At 42.5% G+C, this 22,233-nt stretch overlaps 1 protein-coding gene across 1 annotated transcript in view; it reads right to left on the minus strand.

Moving 5' to 3' along the window:
* The window catches only part of LOC122943639 (cytochrome P450 2D14), an 89,874-nt gene that overhangs the window by 19,542 nt on the left and 48,099 nt on the right, over positions 1–22,233 (minus strand). The window contains exons 5-6 of the mRNA XM_044301531.1: positions 11,538–11,711; positions 5,780–5,921 (exon numbers count right to left, since the gene is read on the minus strand). Of these exons, the coding sequence (XP_044157466.1) occupies positions 5,780–5,921; positions 11,538–11,711 (316 nt within the window). The remainder of the gene's footprint in view (positions 1–5,779; positions 5,922–11,537; positions 11,712–22,233) is intronic.

The raw sequence follows: 22,233 nt of genomic DNA on the forward strand, positions 1-22,233 counted from the left end.
CATGGGGATCGCAGACCCTTTCACTTAAATGGGTCCGCGATCTCTCCTTTCCACAAAAAGATAGAGCATGTTCTATCTTTTTGCGGTGCAGAGGCACGGAACCCCAGAAAGCACTCCGTAGTGCTTACGTAGTGTTCCATTCCGTGCTTCTATTTCGCATCTCTGGATTTGCGGACCAATTGAAATGAATGGGTCCGCATCCGTGATATGGAATGACAATGGAATGGTGCCCGTGTATTGCGGGTAATACGGAACGGGACACCAACGGGTGTGTGAACGAGCCCTAAGACAGAGAGTGATACATTACAAAATAGTTATTAATTAATATTCACGACATGTCTACTTTATGTTGGCATCATTTTATAAATTACATGTTATGTTTTTTTTTTACATTTTCAAGAAAATCTCCAAAACCCACTTTTTTAAGGATCAGTTCAGTTTTGAAGTGACTTTGAGTGGCTTACATAACTACACGCCTCAAGTTATTCAAATAGGATTTTACAAACTTTGTTAATAGTGATGAGCGGCAGGTGCCATATTCGATTTCGACGAAATTCGCGAATATTCAATAGAATATTCGTTTTATATTCGTCGAAATCGAATATTCGTCATTATTCTTGTTATCGCGATTAATATGCGATTTAAATAATCGAATTTCGATTTTAACGTAAAGGCTACTCTCCTATTGAAATTGCAATTCGATTTTTTCAAGTTATAAAATTCGAATTTCGATTTTAACTTAGCACTGCTATATGCCATATTAGGCTAACTAATATGGCATATAGCAGTGCTAAGTTAAAATCGAAATTCGATTATTATAACTTGAAAAAATCGAATTGCGATTTCAACGTAATTCTCAAATCCGACAGTACATTCTAGTATATGGAGTCGTTCCCATGGTGATGGGGACGCTCCATAACTAAGCATGGAATATGGCTTCAATGGCTTGGTAGAATTAGCGAATTGACGAATATATTCGTTATATTCCACAAAACGAATATAACGAATGTATTCGTCATATTCCACAAAACGAAGATAACGAATGTATTCGTCATATATCACAAAACGAAGATAACGAAGTATTCTGCATCTTCATTTTAGCTACATATTCATCAATTTCGCTAATTCTAGCAATGATATAGGAAAGTTGACTATAGAGACAGCTAAGTATAATTCGCTATGCGATTATTTTACTGCTTTTTTTTATAAATAGTATAATTATAATAATTATCAGGTATTATAATTATTCTATTTATTTTAAAAAAAAGCAGTAATATAATCGCATAGCGAATTAAACTTAGCTGTCCAGTCAGTGCCCGTTGCCGCTTCTGCCGACTTCCCTGCTCATGGAGCGTCCCCATCACCATGGGAACATCTCCATATACTAGAATGTACTGTCGGATTTGAGAATTACGTTGAAATCGCAATTCGATTTTTTCAAGTTATAATAATCGAATTTCGATTTTTAACTTAGCACTGCTATATGCCATATTAGTTAGCCTAATATGGCATATAGCAGTGCTAAGTTAAAATCGAAATTCGAATTTTATAACTTGACATAATCGAATTGCGATTTCAACGTAATTCTCAAATCCGACAGTACATTCTAGTATATGGAGATGTTCCCATGGTGATGGGGACGCTCCATGAGCATGGAAGTCGGCAGAAGCGGCAACGGGCACTGACTGGAGCAGCCAGGAAGCCAGGAATCCAAAGGACAGGTAAGAACAACTTTAGGGAAGTGGGAAAGAAAAAAATATAACAATAAAAAAAAAAAAAAAAAAAAAAAAAAAAAACGAATATTCGAAATATCGAATTTATATCACTATATTCGAAATATTCGCGAATTAGCGAAGTGCCGATATTCGCGAAAAAAATTCGATATTCGAATATTCGCGCTCAACACTATTTGTTAACCCTTTAGATGTTCCACAAGAATTGAAAGAAAATGGAGGTGAAATTTCAAAATTTGTGCATATTTTCCATTGCAATCCATTTGTTCCTGTAAAGCAGCAAGGGTTAACAGCAAAACAAATGTTACTATTGATTACCCTGATTCTGCAGTTTAGAGAAACACCCCATATGTGGTTGTAAAGGAAGAAGCACCATATGGTTTTTGGAGGGGAAATACTTAACCTGATAAAGATCCTAAACTAATGGAATCATATCGTCCCATCTCTTTTATAAACACAGACAATAAGTTATTAGCAAAGGTGTTGGCTAATATGTTAAGACGAGTCATATCAACACTCATACACGAGGGCCAAACTAGGTTTATGCCTGGGAAATCTACAGCAGACAATATTAGAAGATATTATGTAAATATGCAGATGAAATCAAATAATAAGCGTCAGCATTTATTAGTATCCATAGATGCATCAAAAGCATTCAATACAGTAGAATGGCTATTCTTGGTCGCTACATTAAAGAAACTTGGGTTTGGGTATGATTACATTTCTTGTTTCAAACTTTAACCACTTCAAATCCGGTCCCTGACCAGGCCTAATTTAGCAAATCTGACATATCTCACTTTATGTGGTAATAACTTTGGAACGCTTTTACTTATCCAAGTCATTCAGAGATTGTTTTCTCGTGACACATTGTACTTCATGATAGTCATCAATTTGAATCAATATATTTCACCTTTAATTATGAAAAAATCCTAAATTTACCCAAAATTAGAATTTTCTAAATTTCTATTTCTCTGCTTTTAAAACAGAACGTGATACCTAATACAATATTTATTACTTAACATTCCCCATATGTATACTTTATGTTGGTGTCATTTTGGAAATGTCATTTTATTTTTTTAGAAAGTTAGAAGGCTTAGAATTTTAGAAGCAATTCTTAAAATTTTTTACAAAATTGCCAAAACCCACTTTTTAAGGACCAGTTCAGGTCTGAAGTCACTTTGTAGGACTTACATAGTGGATACCCCATAAATTACCCCATTGTAGAAACTACACCCCTCAAGTAACTTAAAACTGATCTTACAAACTTTTTTAACCCTTTAGGCGTTCAACAAGAATTAAAGGAAAATGAAGATAACATTTTTAAATTTCACTTTTTGGGCAGATTTTCCATTTTAATCCATTTTTTTCTTTAACACATCGAGGTTTAACAGCCAAACAAAACTTAATATTTTTTACCCTGATTCTGCGGTTTACAAAAACACCCCACATGTGGTCATAAACTGCTGTATGGGAACACAGCAGGGAGCAGAAGAAAAGGAGCGCCACATGGTTTTTGGAAGGCAGATTTTGCTGAACTGGTTTTGAGATGCCATGTTCCATTTGAAGCCCCCTTGATGCACCCTTAGAGTAGAAACTCCCAAAAAGTGACCCCATTTTGGAAACTAGGGGATAAGGTGCCAGTTTTATTGGTACTATTTTTGGGTACATATGATTTTTTTGATCATTCATTATAACACTTTATGGGGCAAGGTGACCAAAAAATTGGTTGTTTTAGCACAGTTTTTATTTATTTATTTTTACACGGTTCACCTGTCATGTGACATTTTTATAGAGCAGATTGTTACAGACATGGCGATATCTAATATGTATACTTTTTCTTATTTATTAAAGTTTTACACAATAATAGCATTTTTAAAACAAAAAAAATATGTTTTAATGTGTCCATGTTCTGAGAGCTATATTTTTTATTTATTTTTTAAATGATTTTCTTATGTAGGGGCTAATTTTTTTGCGGGATGAGGTGACGGTTTTATTGGTACAATTTTGTGGGACATACGCCTTTTTGATCACTTAGTGTTGCACTTTTTGTGATGTAAGGTGACAAAAATTGCTTTTTTTGACACATTTTTTATTTTTTTATGGTGTTCACCTGAGGGATTAGGTCATGTGATATTTTTATAGAGCTGGTTGTTATGGACGCGGCGATACCTAATATGTATACTTTTATTTATTTATTTCACTTTAACACAATAATAGCATTTTTTAAACAAAAAAATGATGTTTTAGGCCCCATGCACACGGCCGTGTTTCACAGCCGTGTGCGGGCCGTGGAACCGCGGCCTGGATCCCTCCTGAGAGCAGGAGCGCACGGCGTCACTGGTTGCTATGACGCCGTGCGCTCCCTGCTGCCGCCGCACTAATAATATGGTATGATCTATACCAGTGTATTACTGTACTGTGCCGGCAGCAGGGAGCGCACGGCGTCATAGCAACCAGTGACGCCGTGCGCTCCTGCTCTCAGGAGGGATCCAGGCCGCGGTTCCACGGCCCGCACACGGCTGTGAAACACGGCCGTATGCATGGGGCCTTAATGTGTCCATGTCCTGAGAGCTATAGATTTTTTTATTTTTTTGAGAGATTTTCTTATGTAGGGGCTAATTTTTTGTGGAATGGGGTGAAGGTTTTACTGGTACCATTTTGTGGGACATACGCCTTTTTGATCACTTGGTGTTGCACTTTTTGTGATGTAAGGTGACAAAAATGGCTTTTTTTGACACAGTTTTTATTTTTTATGGTGTTTATCGGACTGGGTAGATCATGTGATATATTTATAGAGCCGACCGTCACGGACGCGGCAATACCAAATATGTCTTTTTTCTTAATTTTTTTCCATTTTTTCTATTTTTTTATTACTTACTTGTGAAAGCTTTTTTTATTTATTATTTTACACTTTTTGTCCCTCATAAGGTCATACAAAACCTCTGAGGGACATTTAACTTCACTTTTTTTTTCACTATTGATTTCTCCTGTAACTGAGGCTGACATAGTAGCCCCAGTTACAGGGGAAATACACCCCGCAGAGAGGCTGTACAGCGATATACTGCACTGTACAGCCTCAGTGCAGGGCTGATCAAGGTCTGTGATCAGCTCCTGCACTCACCTGGCTCCGGCAGTCACATGACCGGCATGCATAGCACTTCCTGCTCTGTATACACAGCGCTCAGCGAGTGCTGTAAAACTGTAAAATCAATTTTTAATACCTTGAGGGGTGTAGTTTCTAAAATGGGGTCATTTTTGGGTGGTTTCTATTATGTAAGCCTCACAAAGTGACTTCAGACCTGAACTGGTCCTTAAAAAGTGTTTTTTTGAAAATTTCAGAAAAATTTCAAGATTTGCTTCTAAACTTCTAAGCCTTGTAACGTCCCCAAACAATAAAATGTAATTCCCAAAATGATCCAAACATAAAGTAGACATATGGAGAATGTAAAGTAATAACTATTTTTGTAGGTATTACTATGTATTATAGAAGTAGAGAAATTGAAATTTGGAAATTTGCTAATTTTTCCAAATTTTGGGTAAATTTGGTATTTTTTTATAAATAAAAATGATTTTTTTTTATTTATTTTTTTACTCCATTTTACCAGTGTCATGAAGTATAATATGTGGCGAAAAAACAATCTCAGAATGGCCTGGATAAGTAAAAGCGTTTTAAAGTTATTCACACATAAAGTGACACTGGTCAGATTTGCAAAAAATGGCCTGGTCCTGAAGGTGAAATATGTCCGTTTCCTTTAGGGGTTAATATGTCAACGGAAAATAAGAGAATTAATATGTTGTAATGACCTGGTAGCAATATTACCCTCTCTAATTGGAAACCACAACTAAATTCCATTTTATCATACACAGGCCTACAAGACATTCTTATTACAGACCTATGGATATGCCACAAACGTCTGAAATATCACCTACCTACCACTGTCTGGCTTGTACAGAATTACTTTGGGCTCACATTTTCAAAGTGGGAAATAAATGGTAAATCAAAGTTGTTAGGATGAAAACGTTAAATTTTGGCATATGCTACTTACATTGCACATCTGGGTAGAGGATCATATATAACAGTGCCCACCTTAGGGTGGTGCTTGTAGTTTCTGTCCCAGCACTAAATAAATCATATGTTGTCGCGATCAGGTTTGCCTCAACAAAACTAGTGGAACTATTTTCTTTCACCTAGAAGAAATGAGTTTCAAAAATGCGTTACTTAGATTATAAACAGTATACCAGAAAAAGTTAAGTTACGTATATCACTAATCCTATGCTGTCCTATTAAATCGCAACAGCCCAACTATAGAAGGAACCATAAGCGAGGTGACAAATCAGTTATTAGAGTTTGCCACAACATTTATCGTTGAAGTGTAAATTTAGTTTTTCTGTTTATTTTGTAGGGGCAGGAATGTTAAACGTTTTGTAATATACTTTTGTAAGGAAATGTGTATCTTTTTACTAGAAAACAGACTGTAAAGAGTCTCCTTAGCAATGCTCTGAATGGACATTGCTAAGTAGAGTTGTCTTCAGCGTTCTACAGAGGCTTACAATCTGTATTTTAGCTCACTACTCCAGCCCCACCTGATATGTGACCTACGTAACTATCACTGCTGTTTCATTGCCTATGTGACCTGCAGTAACCACTAACATGTCTCTCTTCACTAAGTTTTTCTTTGTTACTGAGCTCAGGGAAGAGAGCTGAGAATGGGGCTTTCAGTAGTAGTAAGTCTACAATGAAGAAAGCGATGACCTCTTAACAAGCTCTGCCTCTAATGCCTCCAGATGTAATACAGCTATCCTATAAGTCAATGTTCAACCCTTTAAATAGGCCTTGAGACATCACTCGGATACTAAATAAGCCAGCACCTCATCTGCAGACAGCTGTTTTGGGGTGATTGACCCTCATCAGTGCAGAGCAGAGAGTACTGACATAACTGTGTAAGAGCATTCTGATAGAACCTTTCCCAGAACGGGTCATTAGACATTCCTATATGGTTCGCTGGGAGGAATATCTGGGAAGAACCCTGCCTGATGCAACCTGGCGTCTCATATGGAGGAGAGTGGTGAAGTCTTCATTGTCCGTTCTCTCTCAGGAGAATTAGTATAAGATACTAATGTATTCGTACCATACTCCCGATCTCCTCCATAGACTGAACCCGAGTTTGCTGGAGATGTGGGACATCCCTGGGAATGCTTCATCATGTTTTCTGGGATTGCCCTCTTATACGCCCCTTTTGGACTGGGGTCAGCACTCTCCTAGGTGATCTCTTTGGGAGCAGTATGCCCCCCGACCGCATATCCTTCCTACTAAATATTGCACCTACGTCTATAAGGAAACATTCGCTTAAATTGTTAATACAGGTGCTGACTGTGGTCCGCTGCCCTTAGTCCTCCAAAGATCTCTGATCTCTATACCAAGGTGTCAGAGGTTCGAACAATAGATTATATGACAGCTTTGTTACAGGATAGGGTGGACTTATTACAAACTATTTGGGAAGCATGGGACACTTATTGGATTACCAGACAACCTTTGGATGGAGTAGAACCCCTCTCCCCTCCTTGTCTCCTTATGTGTCTCTGTCTGTATTGCCCATGTCTTTTTATTTATCTGCTATTAGTTATGTCTTACTGAGATGCCGTAAAGATCATACATATTTAATTATGATATTTTTGATAGATATATCCTCAGGAGCATCTTCTTTATGTTGACATACTGTTGACATTCATCCTTTTACAAATGATTGAATACAACAAGATGCTTGGTTATCAATTAGCCTTTATTTGCATTTCAGATATATGGACTGATTTTGATCCTTGATGCCTTAAGTATGTTACTTCAGTCAAGTAAATTGTGCATCTTGTTTTGCTCATATCCCTTTATGTACCATGTAACTGACGAAACAAAATTGTTATTTTGTATTTCAATAAAAACATAATTACCACAAAAAATAATAAACTGGGTGAGAGAGGCTTAAGTCAGGGGGGTAGTATCTGTCTGGTGGCATTAGAGCAGTGATGACGAACCTATGGCACGGGTGCCAGAGGCGGCTCTCAGAGCCCTCTCTGTGGGCACTTGCACCCTGGAAAAGTGTACCAATATGCCTTAGGCCTCCTGCACACGAACCCCGTGGCTGTGCTGCGGGCCGACATGCAAGAATACTGACCATGGGGCAGCCGCAGTGGATCACGGACCCATTCACTTTAATGGGTCCACGATCTGCAAAAAGATAGGACACACATACTTTCATATGTTTTCTTGAAACCCCCGGGAGAACACAATTTTTAACATTTTCCATGTAAACAGACAGTCCTTAAAATTTTAAATGCAACACCAAGAAGGAATGCTCATGTAATTATGGAAATTACAGGATCAATAGACATGTTAATTATATGCAAATGACAAAAAAAATGGAAACAGCTCAATTATGCAAGCCACTGTAGCACGTTTAGTCCACGCAGGAAGGTGTAATGATGTGGACTCCTATAACCAGTGTTGAAGAAAGGCAGGGACACAACAAAGTCACTTCAATACAGTTTATTAATTATTTCAGCTATCTTACAGTTCAGTAAAGCCAGATCGCAGCCGGGTTAGGTAGTCAGTCCATAACAGCGAAAATAAGTAATACAGGCTCGGGTCTCCTTTCGATTTGTCCATAGGCCAGTGTTGATCCACACATGCCTTGCACTTGGTGATTTATAGCCTCTCACTATAGGTGGGGGAGAAGAGTGTGACAAGGGAGGGGGGGAGAAGGGTGTGACAAGGGAGGGAGGGGGGAGAAGGGTGTGACAAGGGAGGGAGGGGGAGAAGACAGTGACAAGGGAGGGAGGGGGAGGGGTGTGACAAGGGAGGGAGGGGAAGAAGAGTGTGACAAGGGAGGGGGGAAAGGGGTGTGACAAGGGAGGGGGAGAAGGGTGTGACAAGGGAGAGGGGGAGAAGAGAGTGACAAGGGAGGGAGGAAGGGAGAAGAGAGTGACAAGGGAGGAGGGGGGGGGGGAGTGACAAGGGAGGGAGGGGGAGAAGAGAGTGACAAGGGAGGGGGAGAAGAGAGTGACAAGGAAGGGAGGGGGGAGAAGAGTGTGACAAGGGAGGGGAGGAGAAGAGAGTGACAAGGGAGTCCCCAGAGCCAGACTGCAGCCAGAGACCAGATCATCTTATTGTCCTGGTGGTAAGTAGACAATGCAATATGTTTATTATTTAATTGTTTAGTTATTAATACTACATTGGAAACTAATTTACCTCACATTAAAATTAGTCCCAGAACCAGTACAGTTTAGTGTAGTGGTGCTGGTGTCTTTAGCCTGTTCCTGCAGAGAAAAGACACTGTGCAGTACTGGTGTTAAAGGAACACTATAGTGCCAGGAAAACAAACTCATTTTCCTGGCACTATATAGTTGTTAGGAGTGGGGCACCCTCGTGTCCCCCTCCCACTGGGCTGAAGGGGTTAAAACCCCTTCAGCCACTTACCTTTCTCCAGCGCCGGCACTGGAAGCTCTTCTCCCCGATCCTCCTCTCTGCTGCGAATGCGCATGCGCACTCATTCAAAACTATGTTCCGCGTCTTCCCACTGTAATTTTCACAGTCAGAATCGCGGAAGCACCTCTAGCGGCTGTCAGGGAGACAGCTACAAGAAGCTTGATTAACCCTAAGGGAAACATAGCAGTTCTTTTCATTTAAATGCTGAGAAAGGGGTGGAACATATGTGATGTCATGATATGGGCAGATCATCTGATAAGGGGGCGGCAATTTTTATCTTGCCTAGGGAGGCAAAAATCCTTGCACCGGCCCTGTGGACACTCTAGCTACTGGCTTTTACTCCACCAAGACCGGGTACCTTGATGGCATGTCTCATGTGATGCAATAGGAGAAGAGAAAAAAGAGGTTGAGTAATTCCACCAGGGTTAACAGCCCTGGGGAACAGGGGCCAGAGGGATGGAGAAGATGTTAGTGTGAATGAAGTAAAATAAGATAGCACCACCGTCTACGTGCCGTTCGGTAATTCTATTAGGGAAGGCAGCACAAGTGTTAAAGGGAAATGAAAAAAAACATTATTTATATATATTTTTTTCATTCCCAACAGACACATACCAGTAATGGATGAATCTTGTCTGGTGGCTCCAAACCTACTGAATGGGTCCAACCAGACGTGACTCAAAAAAAAGGGAAACACTATAATAGGCGCCACTCCCAAGAGTATGAAGAAGATAGGTGTGGTAAGAAATACCCACCTTACACCAGATAATGGTGATAGTACAGAGTGATCTCCTGAGAGGAGATTGGTGATTCTAAAAGTTAAAGTACTCACTTCACAGGGGGGGTAGTCACAGGATAAAGCTCAAGACACCCGTGACCAACTGCCCCCCTAGCCAGGATCGCATGTCAGATGGTATCAATTGATGGCCGCCAAACGATAAGGCTTCTGATCAATGCAGTTTATTGCAGTAGAACAATACAAAATATCCCAACGCGTTTCTGAGGTATCACAACCCTCCTTCTTCAGGGGTATTGAGAAAAAAGTAATAGAAATAGTAAATAAAAAATAAAAAACATATATATATGGAAATAAGAATAAGCACATATTCTATTACGCACATACTCTAATACATAAACAATTAAAAATTGGATCCTATGAGCTGTCCCAGGCCAAAAGTGTAGATCGAGAAGAGCAGGGGTCCTAGGCTAGGATAGAGCCTTGTGGGACACAAACAGAGAGGGAATGAGACGAGGAGGTGGTGTGGGAGTGGGAGACGCTAAACGTCCGGTCTGTGAGGTATGATGTGATCCAGGAGAGGGCCAGGTCAGTGATGCCAAGAGATGAGAGAGTTTGTAGCAGAAGGGAGTGGTCAACAGTGTCAAAGGCAGAGGACAGGTCAAGGAGAAGGAGGACAGAGTATTGTTTCTTGGTTTGGGCTGTTAGTAGGTCATTGGTGACTTTGGTAAGGGCAGTCTCAGTCGAGTGGTGGGGTCGGAAGACAGATTGTAGGCGGTCAAAGAGGGAGCAGGAGGAGAGGTGAGAGGACAGTTCAGAATGGACATCTTGTTCAAGTAGCTTTGAGGCATACGGAGGAAGTGATATGGGGTGATAACTGGACAAAGCAGATGGGTCAAGTGAACGCTTTTTGAGGAAGGGTGAAATGGTAGCATGTTTAAAAGCGTACCTCCAGCCACAGAATCCAAAGTTCTTTGCTGTCAGGTGAATGCCTATTGGCTAATTTTTGGGGCCTGTACTGGCCGACAGTTACATATTTATCTTGTGGCCGCCTAATGTACCTCCAGCCACAGAATCTAAAGTTCTTTGCTGTCAGGTGAATGCCTATTGCCTAATTTTTGGGGCCTGTACGGGCCGTTTTTTAGGTTCACCTGCCATTAAAGTGAATGAGGCCCGCCGGGAACGCGCGGTTCGCGAACATTTAATCGAGAACGCGCGTTCGCAAATCGTCCTGCCCGATGTTCATCCATCACTAATTCTGACCCTCTCAGTTTGCAACAAATAGCGATAACTGGCTTTTTGAACAGGATGCACAATCATCCCACATGACTTGATTCCATTTTTTTGATTTCATGTGGCTAAAAATGTTTGCTTTCAATAAGTTTTGTCCCCCTTTCACACACCACAGATTGGAACTAGGTGCTTGACAATTTGATCATCTGGAGATCTTAGAGACACCTGATACTTCCTCCATTTGAATAACTTTACAGCTTGTTCTTGGTCTTGCAGTTTCAATGTTGAGGAGTATACATACATGATGAAAGAAAAGGAAAGTGCTTTTATCCTGTCTTAAAAAAAATTAAAAAGCACTTACTTTTTCCATCTCCACTAAGTAGAAATCAATAAAATCACGGATGTCGTTTGGATTCCATGTTTGCCGATGCTCTGAAATCATTTCCTTTAAGAATGCAATCAGTTCATACTCTGGTTGGATCACACGATCAAGAAGCCATGGGATTTTAATTAACAATGGAATTTCATTTAGAATCTGAAAAATAAAATAAAAAGTTTTTCAATATACTAATACTTATGTATACATATCAATAAAAAAAAGGTGACATACCGTAGCTATTCAATTCCTTTTGTTAATGTGTTAAAGGATTTGGCCACCTTCTAGTGACTGATGGACCAGACTGATGACTAAAATAGTCTTTGTTGAAATGCTGCACCATTTACTATATTTCATAAAGTATGCCCCTTGTTTACAAAGTCTTTTATGCTGTCTACAAAGAGATCCTGTCCATAAGATGGCCACTGATGGAGGGTCAGTGACCAGTGTGGCGATCAGCAAAAATGGTGACTTCAGATATAGTTCAAACAATAGTCTTTTATTTTGCCCAAAACGGATTCAACAAATACTCACTTACTTCAGCATGTAAACACACAAAAAAACACAGTTCACCACCAGCTTGAGGGGAAAAAGACTTGGCAATAGCAGGCTTCTCCGCTGAAACACTCCACACAGCTGTACTCCCAGTCTAACACACCCCCAGCTCTCCTGGGCTTCCTAGCTTATATAGGCCAGCCAAAATCTAGTCTGGATACATGGGAGTAGTCATCCCACCCTGCTCTTTGACTACTCTAATGAAACCCGGCCCAGATCAGCTGCAGCCAGCAGCTAAACTACTACTAACAAGAGTCAGTAACCTAGGGTTACTGACAAAACGTTACCGGTTCATTTCACTGAGGTTAGGCACCTCGGTGACACGTATCTATCGTCTACTATGGCACCTTGTGCCTTCTCACACCAGACAAATTGCCTCCATGTGATGTCTCTTCCATTCTATCACACAGCATCTGCCATGTGCACTTGTTCTGTTGAGGGTTAAGTTCAGGTGCAGTGTGTTTGAATGGATGAGACATCACATGGAGGTGATCTGCCTGGTCACATGACCCTCCATCAGCGGCCATCTAATGAACAGGACTTTTGTGTGGACAGCACAAAAGACTATTTAAACAAGGTTGCTGTAACATGGGGCCAGCGCCCTGTGCAAGGGGAGGGTCAAGAATGCAGCCTGCGTCCTCTTCTTCATGGCAGCAGGCAAGCGGCCGAGGAGCTGAGCGCCAAGAATTATGATCGGTGCTCGGCTGTGTTGGGCTGTGTACTGTGATTCACCTGACGCTGGCCACGTCATCTTACCAGCCAGGGATATTAAACAGGCAGCCTGCTGGCCACAGGTTGCCTGTGATTGGTCCTATTTCATTCACCAGCATATCACCTGCTAGTGTTTGTTGTGTTTTGACCCCGGCTTCGTATTTTGACCTCGTTCTTGCTACCTCCTGCTTTTGACGTTACCTCTTGGCTTTGACACCGGCGTTAGTTTGACTTGATCTTGTTTTCCCTTTTGTATTGTTTTACCTCCTGGCCCCTGACCTCGGCTCGTATTGACCTTGATATTTGATTTACCCCTCAGTGCCTGCCTGTCACTTTGTTTGCTGTTTTCTCCTTTATTCTATTCTTACCTTTAAGGCCCTGCACGTACTCAGATCAGACCGCCGTCAAGTTGTACACCGTCGCCTAGGGCGAACCATGCAAGTAGGCAGGGACAGAGGTGAGGGTGGAGCTCAAGGCGGCACACACTCCTCCCATACATGACAGGAGCATAGCTTAAAAAACTATAGACAATGGTGTAGAATTTCAACAGTTATATTAGTAAGTGCCATATAGTCATCTTATATACACATTGGTCAACAATAACCAGAAAGTGGCCAACACCTTTAATGGAAGAATAAGGACTGTAATTTCTTTCTGCAATCTCTATAATTTAAAGAATTGTATCCTACATAGTTACATAGTTGCTAAGGTTGGAAAAAGACAAAAGTTCATCAAGGCCAACCTGTCATCCTGCTATATCGATCCAGGGAACAAATCTCTCGATCAATGTCCATCTTTATTTTAAAAAGGGGTTGGGCCAAAGGGTGTTTAGAACAAGATTTCTATACATTGTCATAAGCCTCAATGTTATTTTGGATTTAAAAAAAATCTAAACCTTTTTTGAAACCATTTCCCGTATTTACTGTGACCGGCTGCTGCGGCAGGCTATTCCAGAGATTCACAGACCTTACTGTAAAGAATGCTTGTCGCTTCTTATGACTGAATCTTTTCTCCAGGTGTAGGGAGTGGCCCCTTGTTTTTTTGAGGGGTTTAACACAGAATAGCTTCCCTTGATATTTTTTGTATGGTCCATTTATATATTTGTACAGGTTAATCATGTCCCCCCTTAGACGTCTTTTTTCAAGGCTAAACAAATTCGGTCCATTTAATCTTTGCTCATAACTAATGTTCCAGGCCCTTTATGAGTTTAGTTGCTCTACTCTGCACTTTATCTAACACCAGGGCATACTTTTTATGGACTGGTGCCTAGAACTGAACGTATTCCTGTTTAGGCTGCACCAACGCTTTGTATAGTGGCAATATTACATCCCTGTCCAGTGATCCAATACCTCTTTTAATACAAGACAAAATCTGTTGGTCTTAGAGGCAGCTGACTGGCATTGCATGTTGTTATTTAGTCGATGATCTACTAATACACCCAGATCCTTCTTAATAAGTGAATCTCCCAGTTTTACTCCCCCTAGAACATATGCTGCATGCAGATTATTAGCCCCCAAGTGCATAACTTTACATTTCTCTATATTGAACCTCATTTGGCAAGTTGAGGCACAAACAGTAAGTTTGTCCAAGTCAGCTTGTAACTTATTAACATCTTCCATAGACTGGACTGTATTACAAAGTTTGGCATCATCTGCAAAAATAGAAACAGCACTATTAATCCCATCCTCAATGTTATTAACCACTTCAACCCCCCCTAGCTGAAACACCCTTAATGACCAGGCCACTTTTTACACTTCTGCACTACACTACTTTCACTGTTTATTGCTCGGTCATGCAACTTACCACCCAAATGAATTTTACCTCCTTTTCTTCTCACTAATAGAGCTTTCATTTGGTGGTATTTCATTGCTGCTGACGTTTTTACTTTTTTTGTTATTAATCGAAATTTAACGAAATTTTTGCAAAAAAATGTCATTTTTCATTTTCAGTTGTAAATTTTTTTTAAAAAAATGACATCTATATATACATTTTTCACTAAATATAATGTTTTACATGTCTTTGATAAAAAAAAATGTTTGGGTAAAAAAAATAATGGTTTGGGTAAAAGTTATAGCGTTTACAAACTATGGTACAAAAATGTGAATTTCCGCTTTTTGAAGCAGCTCTCAATTTCTGAGCACCTGTCATGTTTCCTGAGGTTCTAAAATGCCCAGACAGTAGAAAAACCCCACAAATGACCCTATTTCGGAAAGTAGACACCCTAAGGTATTTGCTGATGGGCATAGTGAGTTCATAGAACTTTTTATTTTTTGTCACAAGTTAGCGGAAAATGATGAATTTTTATTTTTATTTTATTTCCTTACAAAGTCTCATATTCCACTAACTTGTGACAAAAAATAAAAACTTCCATGTACTCACTATGCCCATCATGAAATACCTTGGGGTGTCTTCTTTCCAAAATGGGGTCACTTGTGGGGTAGTTATACTGCCCTGGCATTTTAGGGGCCCAAATGCGTGCAAAGTAGTTTGAAATTAAAATCTGTAAAAAATGCTCGGTGAAATCCGAAAGTAGCTCTTTGGAATGTGGGCCCCTTTGCCCACCTGGGCTGCAAAAAAGTGTCACACATGTAGTATCGCCGTACTCAGGAGAAGTTGGGGAATGTGTTTTGGGGTGGCATTTTACATATAGCCATGCTGGGTGAGATAAATAAAAAATCGCGTCTACAGCCTGCCAGCGAACGATCGCCGCTGGCAGGCTGTAGATCCTGTCTCTTACCGGCCGATCCTGTGAACGCGCGCGCCTGTGTGCGCGCGTTCACAGGAAGTCACGCGTCTCGCGAGATGACGCGTGACTCTGCCTGGGACAGCCGCCTCCGGACCGCGATCCTGCGTTAGGCGGTCCGGAGGCGGTTAAAGAATAAGTTAAATAATCGCGGACCCAGCACTGAACCTTGGGGTACACCACTTATAACCGGGGACCATTCAGAGTAGGAATCATTGACCACAACTCTTTGGATACTATTATGAAGCCAATTTTCAATCCAATTACAAATTATATTTTCTAAACCAATAGACCTTAATTTACCCATTTGTTGTCCGTGTGGGACAGTATCAAACGCCTTTCCAAAAAACGCCTTTCCTATATCGATAGCTTTCCTTTGTTCAGGGTTCTACTCACCTCCTCATAAAAACAAATCAGGTCAGTTTGACGGCTTCTGTTCTTAGTAAAACCATGTTGGCTATCACTTATTATATTATTGACAGTTACATAATCCTGTATGTAGTCCCGTAGAAGGACCTCAAACATTTTTCCCACTATGGATGTTAAGCTTTACTGGTCTGTAATTTCCTGGTGAAGACCTAGCACCCTTTTTGAAAATGGGCACCACATTCGCCTTGTGCCAGTCTCTTGGTACAATACCTGTCATTAAAGAATCTGTAAATATTTTGAACAGAGGCAAATCAATAACTGTACTGAGCTCCTTTAGAACTCTAGGGCATAATCCATCTGGACCTGGAGCCATGTTCACTTTAATTTTCTTTTAGCATATTAAGGACCATATTTACAGTCAGCCAGGTAAGTATGTTATTTTAGTTATTTACACCGGTGGCACCACCTTTATGAGATGCCCTCTCTTCTTTTGTATATACAGAGCTAAAAAATACATTTAAGAGCTCTGCCTTCTCTTGATCCCCAGTGACGTCAGAAAGCTAGAGCTCCGTAATCTTGCAAGTACAAGGCTCATCTCAGGTTAGTTTGCATATGTATCAAATCATTTTTTTACTCAATAAAAGCACACAGAGCTATGGGGACTGGGTATTGCTGATGTGCTAGCAGACATCTAGCAACCCATGTCCTCAGCTCTATACACAAAATCCCGGTGACAGGTTCCCTTTAAATGAACCTATCAGCAAAGGTATGGTTGTTAAAAGGGAACTTGTTGCAGTGCACATGGTTGCAGATAGTAGAATTAAAAATCAAATGCGGCGCTCAGGTCAGCAAAATATTTATAAAAAATATTTACTAAAATATTGGGAGAATGAAAAAAAATTTAAGGAATCAATTATTAAAGTCAGGTGGTTGGCGTGGTTGGATCACAGTTCTGGTATGGAAACAGTAGCGATCCCACCGCTACCGCTGAGAGAGTACAGGGAGGCTGTATGCTGATTAGGAAGAATACAGTAAGTCTCCTAGGAAACAGATAAACAAAAGGAATGATGAATGGATGTGCTAAATTAACAAATGCTAAAGGGTAAAGGAATGTGAGCAGCAAAGGGAGGGTGATGCAACAGTGTGAGAAGCTTAGGGGGAAGTGAGGTCGTGTAATGTGTGAGGTACAGAAGAGCTGAGCCAGCAAGAAACACAAGAGGAAAGTGTGTATGGCAGAAGAGTGGACGCTGAGATCATGTGAGGATGTAAAAGCAGATCAGGAATAGATGTGCATGTTAGTTCATGAAGTGACATTCTTTTTGATGGATATGTAATGTAGGGAAAAAGATACAGAATTGTTTAACCACTTCACAGCATCCGCCATAGATGTATAGTGCAGCGGGAAGTGACTTTCCGTAAACCACCATACATGTATGGCGGAAAGAAAGCCAGTCACAGTGCAACTAGCCTGCAACCGCTATATACTTCTCACAAAAATTTAGGGATATTTGGCTTTCAGGTGAAATTTATGGAAAACGTAAAACGTTCCCGCGCTAGTGATATTGTATTACGAAAGTAGGACATTTAGTAGAAGCAGCAATGGTGATTCCCTCATCTCAAACAATTTATTGAAACAAAAGCCAACAACAATGGTAGGTATACCCCCACAAAAGATTTTATTGTTTCAAAAACTTGTCATGAGGCCTTGAGCATCAATTATAGCTTAAGAACAATGTCTCATGCTGCTCACAAGTCGACTTATTGTCTGCTCTGTCATGGCATCTCACTTTTCTTGAACAGTGGCCCTAAGGTCATTTAGGTTCTGGGGCACAGCATTACGAGTTTGTACATGGCAAATCAGCTGCTACCATTTGTTTTCAGTGGGATTCAGGTCTGGAGAAAGTGTAGGCCACTCCATTTGAGGTACCCCAGTCTCCAGCAGTCGTTCCGTAATGATGTGACCTCGATGAGCTGGCACATTGTCATCCATAAAGATGAAATTAGGCCTGTGTTGTTCATGCAGAGGCACAATGACTGGGTTGATGATGTTATTCAAGTAGTATGGGCTTGTCATTGTACCATTCACAAAGTGTAGGGCAGTTCTGTATTGAATAGACACACGTTCCCACACTTTAACACCACCACCAAAGGCTCGTCTGGCGACAACAGTGGCTGATGCATAGCGCTCTCCTTGACGTCTCCAGCATCGTTGGCGGTAATAATTTCAGCTCAGCGTGAATCAACTTTCATCAGTGAAGAGCACTGAGGCCCACTGGTCCCTCGTTAAGTGTAGATGCTCCCTCGCCCATGCAAGACGATAATGCTGTCACGAGTTGGAGGTCCCAGGAGAGACCACCGCGTCGTCAAGCAATAAACAAACAGAAGTCAGGTACAGACACACAGGAGTAACAAACATAACTGGCAGAACAGATACCGAAACACAGGTAAGAGGACATTAATGAACAAGTAGAGAAACCCACAGAGCACAGACAGACACAGATCCCTTGGGTCAGCAGCATGGGAGAGTGGGTACAAACAAGGAGCAGGACAAGACAACACACACCAGGAGAGCTGACACAGAACTGAGGAAACCTCAGCCTTAGGCCTCATGCACACGACCGTTGTGTGCATCCGTGGCCGTTGTGCCGTTTTCCGTTTTTTTTCATGGACCCATTGACTTTCAATAGGTCCGTGAAAAAATCGGAAAATGCACCGTTTTGCAGCCGAGGCCGTGATCCGTGTATCCTGTCCGTCAAAAAAATAGGACCTGTCCTATTTTTTTGACGGACAACGGTTCACGGACCCATTCAAGTCAATGGGCCCGTGAAAGAACACGGATGCACACAAGATTGGCATCCGTGTCCGTGATCCGTGGCCGTAGGTTGCTTTCATACAGACGGATCCGAAGATCCGTCTGCATAAAAGCTTTTTCAGATCTAAGTTTTCACTTCGTGAAAACTCATATCCGACAGTATATTCTAACACAGAAGCGTTCCCATGGTGACGGGGACGCTTCTAGTTAGAATACACTACAAACTCTGTACAAGACTGCCCCCTGCTGCCTGGCAGCCCCCGATCTCTTACAGGGGGATATGATGCGGCACCTAAAGGGGTTAATTGTACTATCATATTCCCCTGTAAGAGATCAGGGCTGCCAGGCAGCAGGTGGCAGACCCCCCCTCCCCAGTTTGAATATCGTTGGTGGCACAGTGTGCGCCCCCCATCGGGCCCCCCTTCCTCCCTCTAATGTTAGAAATCGTTAGTGGCACAGTGTGCGCCCACCATCGGGCCCCCCCTTCCCCCCCTTCCTCCCTCTAATGTTAGAAATCGTTGGTGGCACAGTGTGCGCCCACCATCGGCCCCCCTCCCTCTATAGCAGTAACAACATTGGTGGCAGTGTGCGGCCTCCCATTCCCCCCCCCCCCCCCATCAATGGTGGCAGCGTAGTTCCGATCGATATTCAAACTGGGGAGGGGGGGGTCTGCCCCCTGCTGCCTGGCAGCCCTGATCTCTTACAGGGGAATATGATAGTACAATTAACCCCTTTAGGTGCCGCACCTGAAGGGGTTAATTGTGCTATCATATCCCCCTGTAAGAGATCGGGTGCTGCCAGGCAGCAGGGGGCGGTCTTGTACAAAGTTTGTAGTGTATTCTAACTAGAAGCGTCCCCATCACCATGGGAACGCCTCTGTGTTAGAATATACTTTCGGATCTGAGTTTCACGAAGTAGCTCATATCTGACAGTATATTCTAACATAGAGGCGTTCCCATGGTGATGGGGACGCTTCAAGTTATGTTCGGGTGTCCGCCTGGCCGTGCGGAGGCAAGCGGATCCGTCCAGACTTATAATGTAAGTCAATGGGGACGGATCCGTTTGAAGATGACACACTGTGGCTCAATTTTCAAACGGATCCGTCCCCCATTGACTTTCAATGTAAAGTCTGGACGGATCCGTATGAGGCTACTTTCACACTTAGAAATGTTTTAACAATATAATGCAGACGGATCCGCTCTGAACTGAGCCACCGTCTGCATTATATGAACGCAAGTGTGAAAGTAAAGGGACTCCAGACTTTACATTGAAAGTCAATGGGGACGGATCCGTTTGCAATTGCACCATATTGTGTCAACGTCAAACGGATCCGTCCCCATTGATTTGCATTGTAATTCAGGACAGATCTGTTTGGCTCCGCACGGCCAGGCGGACACCAAAACGACTTTTTTTTCATGTCAGTGGATCCTCCAAAAATCAAGGAAGACCCACGGACGAAAAAACGGCACACGACAGTTTATTTTCACGGTCCGCAAAAACGGGGTCCGTAGGTCCGTGATCCGTGACCGTTTTTTCGGCCGTGGGTCTTCCTTGATTTTTGGAGGATCCACGGACATGAAAGAAAAGTCGTTTTGGTGTCCGCCTGGCCTTGCAGAGCCAAACAGATCCGTCTTGAATTACAATGCAAGTCAATGGGGACGGATCCGTTTGACGTTGACACAATATGGTGCCATTTCAAATGGATCCGTCCCCATTGACTTTCAATGTAAAGTCTGGACGGATCCGTATGAGGCTACTTTCACACTTAGAAATGTTTTAACAATATAATGCAGACGGATCCGCTCTGAACTGAGCCACCGTCTGCATTATATGAACGCAAGTGTGAAAGTAAAGGGACTCCAGACTTTACATTGAAAGTCAATGGGGACGGATCCGTTTGCAATTGCACCATATTGTGTCAACGTCAAACGGATCCGTCCCCATTGATTTGCATTGTAATTCAGGACAGATCTGTTTGGCTCCGCACGGCCAGGCGGACACCAAAACGACTTTTTTTTCATGTCAGTGGATCCTCCAAAAATCAAGGAAGACCCACGGACGAAAAAACGGCACACGACAGTTTATTTTCACGGTCCGCAAAAACGGGGTCCGTAGGTCCGTGATCCGTGACCGTTTTTTCGGCCGTGGGTCTTCCTTGATTTTTGGAGGATCCACGGACATGAAAGAAAAGTCGTTTTGGTGTCCGCCTGGCCTTGCAGAGCCAAACAGATCCGTCTTGAATTACAATGCAAGTCAATGGGGACGGATCCGTTTGACGTTGACACAATATGGTGCCATTTCAAATGGATCCGTCCCCATTGACTTTCAATGTAAAGTCTGGAGTTCTTTTATACCATCGGATTGGAGTTTTCTCCAATCCGATGGTATATTTTAACTTGAAGAGTCCCCATCACCATGGGAACGCCTCTATGTTAGAATATACTGTCGGATACGAGCTACATCGTGAAACTCAGATCCGACAGTATATTCTAACACAGAGGCGTTCCCATGGTGATGGGGACGCTTCAGGTTAGAATATACTACAAACTGTCTACATGACTGCCCCCTGCTGCCTGGCAGCACCCGATCTCTTACAGGGGGCCGTGATCAGCACAATTAACTCCTCAGGTGCCGCACCTGAAGGGGTTAATTGTACTATCATATCCCCCTGTAAGAGATCAGGGCTGCCAGGCAGCAGGGGGCAGACCCCCCCCTCCCCAGTTTGAATATCATTGGTGGCCAGTGCGGCCCCCCTCCCTCCCTCTATTGTAATAAATCGTTGGTGGCACAGTGTGCGCCCCCCATCGCCCCCCCTCCCTCCCACTATTGTAATAAATCGTTGGTGGCACAGTGTGCGCCCCCCATCGCCCCCCTCCCTCCCTCTATTGTAATAAATCGTTGGTGGCACAGTGTGCGCCCCCCCATCGGCCCCCCCTCCCTCCCTCTATTGTAATAAATCGTTGGTGGCACAGAGTGCGCCCCCCATCGGTCCCCCCTCCCTCTATAGCAGTAACAACATTGGTGGCCAGTGTGCGGCCTCCCATCTCCACCCCCCCCCTGATCATTGGTGGCAGCGTAGGAAGCTACTGCAGCCCTGGTTGCCATGGTTACTTAGCAATAGTACAATAGTAGAAGATTCATACTTACCTGCTTGCTGCTGCGATGTCTGTGACCGGCCGGGAGCTCCTCCTACTGGTAAGTGACAGTTCATTTAGCAATGCGCCGCACAGACCTGTCACTTACCAGTAGGTGGAGCTCCCGGCCGGACACGAACATCGCAGCAGCAAGCAGGTAACTATGAATCTTCTACTATTGTACTATTGCTAAGTAACCATGGCAACCAGGACTGCAGTAGCGTCCTGGTTGCCATGGTTACCGATTGGAGCCCCAGCGATTAAACTGGGACTCCGATCGGAACTCCGCTGCCACCAATGATCGGGGGGGGGGGGGAGATGGGAGGCCGCACACTGGCCACCAATGTTGTTACTGCT

Source organism: Bufo gargarizans, chromosome 7 (genome assembly GCF_014858855.1).
Source record: "Bufo gargarizans isolate SCDJY-AF-19 chromosome 7, ASM1485885v1, whole genome shotgun sequence".
Classification (NCBI taxonomy): domain Eukaryota; kingdom Metazoa; phylum Chordata; class Amphibia; order Anura; family Bufonidae; genus Bufo; species Bufo gargarizans.